This window comes from Miscanthus floridulus, chromosome 4, assembly GCF_019320115.1.
Source record: "Miscanthus floridulus cultivar M001 chromosome 4, ASM1932011v1, whole genome shotgun sequence".
In the NCBI taxonomy this organism is placed as follows: Eukaryota; Viridiplantae; Streptophyta; class Magnoliopsida; order Poales; family Poaceae; genus Miscanthus; species Miscanthus floridulus.
The window spans coordinates 49,211,144-49,215,704 of NC_089583.1; the positions used below are offsets into that span (position 1 = coordinate 49,211,144).

A 4,561-nucleotide genomic window follows, 5' to 3' on the forward strand; every position below is an offset into this window, starting at 1 on the left:
TAAGTCAGAGTAAAGTCAGAATCGGGAATCGGCTAATTTAAATTGGCAATTCTAGCCGAACCAAGAAGTACAGTAGACCAACAAGAAGAGTACAGTTATCATCAGGTTTACATAGAATATATACTACATATGCTAGAACATAAATTACAAGTTAAGAGCGTCATGAATTACTCTTAATGCTTTTAGCCGAATAGCATCAACTTCTGCAATTTATTGTTTGTCTTCTTTGGCTAATCCGGGAATGCTCTCAAGACTACTATGAATAGCTTTGCCCTCCTTAACCTTGGTCAACATATCTTGTTTTCTCTGTTTGTTGGCATTGGGGATCTGAGTCAAGTTAGACTCATGATGGTCAATAGTGGCTTTCACACTTTTTAGTTCCTGTTTGAGCTCAGCACGCCTAATTCTTAGTTGAGTCAGTTCTGGTTCAATTTTAGAAGAAGAATTCTTCAGATTGTAAATCAATTGTGCTAATTCTTTGGCTTCCTGCTTGTTATAGTTCTTCTTAGCCATCAAAGCTTCACGGTCAGTCAGGTTTCTTTGAGCTTTTTGCACCTTGGGAGCTTGATCTTCGATGTTGGATAGAGGTATCAAGGCTTTAGTAAGATTTGGGGGTAGATCATCCTTAATGACTAAGAAGATTCTTCTCATTGGATCTGTATCCTGGACCAAATTGGCTATGTTCCTCTCGAGCATTGGCAGCATATCTTTTAGCCGATTTTTAGTCTCATCTGATAAGATTTCTTGAGAAGAAATAGTTGATGAGCTTATCTCATTTTCATCTATATATTCCTCAAAGTTGAAAGAATAGCTCAAAGCTGGAGAGTTAAGTACCTATATGTGAACAAAAGGAGCCTTATTAGAAATAGCAAATGAATTGACAATGAGATGGATGGTGAGAGGGAGACAATACCTTTTTTGAAAGAGATCCTAGCTGAGGAGAAGGAACAGTTGATGAGTTGTCAACATCCTTTTCAATATCCGATTGAATCAGCTTTCGATGCTAGTGTCTGCAGGCATCAAGAAGCTTTTTAGTATATAATTGCTATAGAAGGATAAAATGAGCATATAAATTTCTTACCATCGATTGTTTACCGAGCTGGAGAATCAACAATTTGAGTATCAGTGTCAATAGCGTCCTCTTCAATTGGAAGATAAATCTATTACAGATTATTTGAAGGGGATTTGGTTGGTTTCTTGGTTGATAAAATCAGATGGATCAGGATCGCCCATAGGTCCAAGATAATAGGTATTAGGAACAACAGCTGATAGAATCAAAATTTCATTCCTCATTTCCTAGAAACTAGTTGGGATGAATTTAAGAAGAAAGGAAAATATAGAGTAGTGGCTAATACTTAAAAGACATAAATCTGAAGGCATACCTCAGGAACATGATTGTTGGTCGCCATTGCAGCCGAAATGGATCTGAATCTTAGGAAGGTTGTAGAAAGGTGGTTTTAACAGCAGTTTGGCATAGTAGAAGATCAGCTAGGGTTAAGGCTTTGGTGGTGGCGGTTTTGACAGTTGAAGCTTGCTCAAGAGAAAATGGGAAAGTAAGCAGGCCGAGCAAGTTGGAAATGATATTGTTGGGGGTATTATATAGAATTTGGCCTGAGAAATCAGGAGTCACGCGTATATTTCATAATGAACAGTCGCAACACGGTGAGCAGATGAATAGAAATTTTAGAATAAAATCATTTTTATCCAAAAATTAGGGGCATGTGTTTACACCAAAATTTGGGAAGAAGAACACGGGAACTCGAAGCTTCCAGGATTGTTTCATCAAGGAATCGATTAGATGTGAATCGGTGTCAGCTGATTTAGATGCGATGTCAGAATCAGTTATTTTATAGATGACACCAGCAGACGACGTCAATGGGCTATGCTTGAATAACGCCAGGAAGATGTGCCGGACTCTACAAATAAAAAAATTAGGATCCAAGTTATTATTAAGTTAGAAAGGTTTCTTTTATTCTAAGAATTGTAATGAGTCATATTTGAGCATGATTCATATTTAGGTTCCGGATATAAATATTAGATCATAGTTATTGTACAAGAAAATAAACACTCAATCATTACAAACTTTCTAGCTTTCGCCATCGCATTAGGAGTAGGTGTACTGTAGATCTCAGTGAGTTCTTCAACAAACAGGCTAAATCGACTGATCGACCTCTAGCTTGCTTGTGAGTCTCGTTACGACTTGTATTGTGCTTGTAAAGCTGTATCAGCTGATTGATCTTTTATGAGCCATAATATAAGTTAGTTATCAATCTGTATCGTAGTTTATAAGGTTACATCAGCTAATTGATCTCTTACGAATCATAATATAGATCAAAGTTATCGATCTTGTGTTAAATAACTTATTGTTTAATACAGTATCACCAGTTATCGAATCTGTTAAGATTAGTAAGATTTTTCTTGCTGTTTTTTTGTTGATTCACTAGTTATCGATCTTATTATAATTAATGTTTTATTAATTATAACAAATCACCTGGTTGAGATAGAGATAGAGATAGATCGGCATCATATCATCTTAATTGGTCGTCCTTTGATCTGGTTACGCTTTAAATCTTATAATTGATGGCTTAATTCCGTTAGATCGGCTGTTTTATCTCTATTCTAATCAAACATAGTATGCATCCAAAGATATGTTTCAATCTTGAATAAACTCACTAGTTCATGATATCTAATCTAATGACATTACCATAGCTGCATCGATCCAGTCGAACCTTATTGGTAAGACTTTAGATTAGAAATTATCGATTAGTGTTCTTGTTCATGATAAGATATGTACTATGTTTGTTTGCTATGACTTCATAGGCTATTTTAGCCGATTTGCCTATACTATCACGCATATAGCATATTTTTATGAATCTGTCAACATATAGATGATTTTATAGATTTTTTGGCTTTAGTTTGTTATCATTATCATAGCTGTATCGATCCGATCGAACCTCACTATTGATGATAATAGATTAGATTCAAACTGTTTATAGATTTATTTATATTTGACAGTCGATTTGTTCGTATATTATACTATTTTCATCAAACTTATCGGCTCGACGCTTTATATTGATCATGTTCCATTTAGCCGATGATGCTTTCTGATATTCTATGAGCATCGGTTATTTTGATTCATATCATTATTATTTAATATTAGCCGATAATTCTTGATTTAAAGATCTTTATTTCATGAATACACCGGATATCGATTGTTTAGTCGATAGCTTTATTGAATTGGCTATCTAGCCGTATATTTGGAACTATCTGGTGCAACATTGACATGTTCCGCCTTAAATTACTGATACGATTTTCTCTCCTTGTCAATTGCGGGTCAAATTGACTGGCACGTCGTTGCGTTTTCAGAGTCGGCTGGTTATGTGTTGAAGTTAAGCAGATCTCTGGTCTCGTTTCACTCAGATCATCCGGCTTGTTGTGTGTTGATCATATCGCCATATTTTTTATGTCAACACTTACCTTAGTTCTTGGTATGTTCATTGACAAGTTGCTTAGTTCACTGCAGTAGATTCAAGTATCAATTTATTCATCGGACTGAAATATGTCACTTTTGTACAACTATTGTTGAATTAAATGTAAGGTGATTAATCATGTGTTTAATTTATTGATCTGTAAATAATAGTAGATCCAAGTATCAATTGATGTGTTGGAGGTATTCTACTTTCTTGGACACTGCGCTCTGATATAGGAGTAAGAGGTAACCAATCTACTGTACCTAAATAGGAGGAACCCACTACAAGAATTCTCTTAAATCTCAGCGAGCCACGTCACCTCTATGGCCTACAGACCCCGCTTCTCTCTTGCGCCAAACACCCGCAAACGCACATCTGCCTGTTCTGATTCACGCGGTCATTGGCGCAATCACCCTCCACCTGTTCACATGCTACCCCACTAACCCATGATCTCCCGTGCAAACAAATGTGCCATGAAGAATTGATTGTGGCATCTCAGCAGTCACCCAAAGCCCACCCCATCACTTAAAAAGTGGACAAGACAGGTGTGGCAGCAAGCTTGCATGCGGCCGCTCCCCCCACGAGGCCACACCAAAACGCGGCTCTTCTCCATCCATGGTCGTGTGTCTGCCCAGCCGTTGTCCCTGTGCTACTTCAGTGACGGGTGCGCACATCAGCGCTGGCTACGGTTGGGAAGGAGGTGATCCATATTCCATGGGCTACCCGGCTAGCGGCGATTTGACGGCCGGGCTCGATCGCCGCGCGCTAGTGGCGATGACTACGTGCGATCGCCGGTGGACTACTGAGGATGTGCGAACCTACCCAGGTACAGCATGTAGCGTGATCATCCGTTGACATGCTTTAACGGATCGAAAACTCCCCGCTTCGGGTTGGAAGTAGTGAGGTACATTACTCCAGCGATTCATTAGAACGCCCGGCTTTTGGTTGACGAACTGAAGCTACCTTCTTCTCAAGTTGTCAATAATTTGCTAGGATGCCGCGCATGGAGCGATTGTGATTTGACATGGTTAATCAATGTTTTACGGTAAACAAGGCACGTGTGTATGCTTTGATTCATGCCAATTGCCAAA

The 4,561-nt window shown here is 38.5% G+C and overlaps 1 protein-coding gene across 1 annotated transcript; it reads right to left on the minus strand.

The window, feature by feature from the left end:
• Positions 1-210: 210 nt before the first annotated feature.
• On the minus strand, positions 211-1,409 carry LOC136548501 (uncharacterized). Its single transcript, XM_066540003.1, has 2 exons — positions 1,383-1,409; positions 211-834 (listed from the first exon to the last, which is right to left on the minus strand). Exons 1-2 carry the CDS (start codon positions 1,407-1,409, stop codon positions 211-213), a joined length of 651 nt encoding a protein of 216 aa, XP_066396100.1.
• Positions 1,410-4,561: the final 3,152 nt, after the last annotated feature.

Bases quoted from the DNA above. Each gene is read 5' to 3' on its own strand.
- LOC136548501 (XM_066540003.1), bottom strand. From the start codon at position 1,409: ATGGCGACCAACAATCATGTTCCTGAG. The intron at 835-1,382 runs GTATGCCTTCAG...GTTCACATATAG, and splicing joins CCAACAATCATGTTCCTGAG to GTACTTAACTCTCCAGCTTT.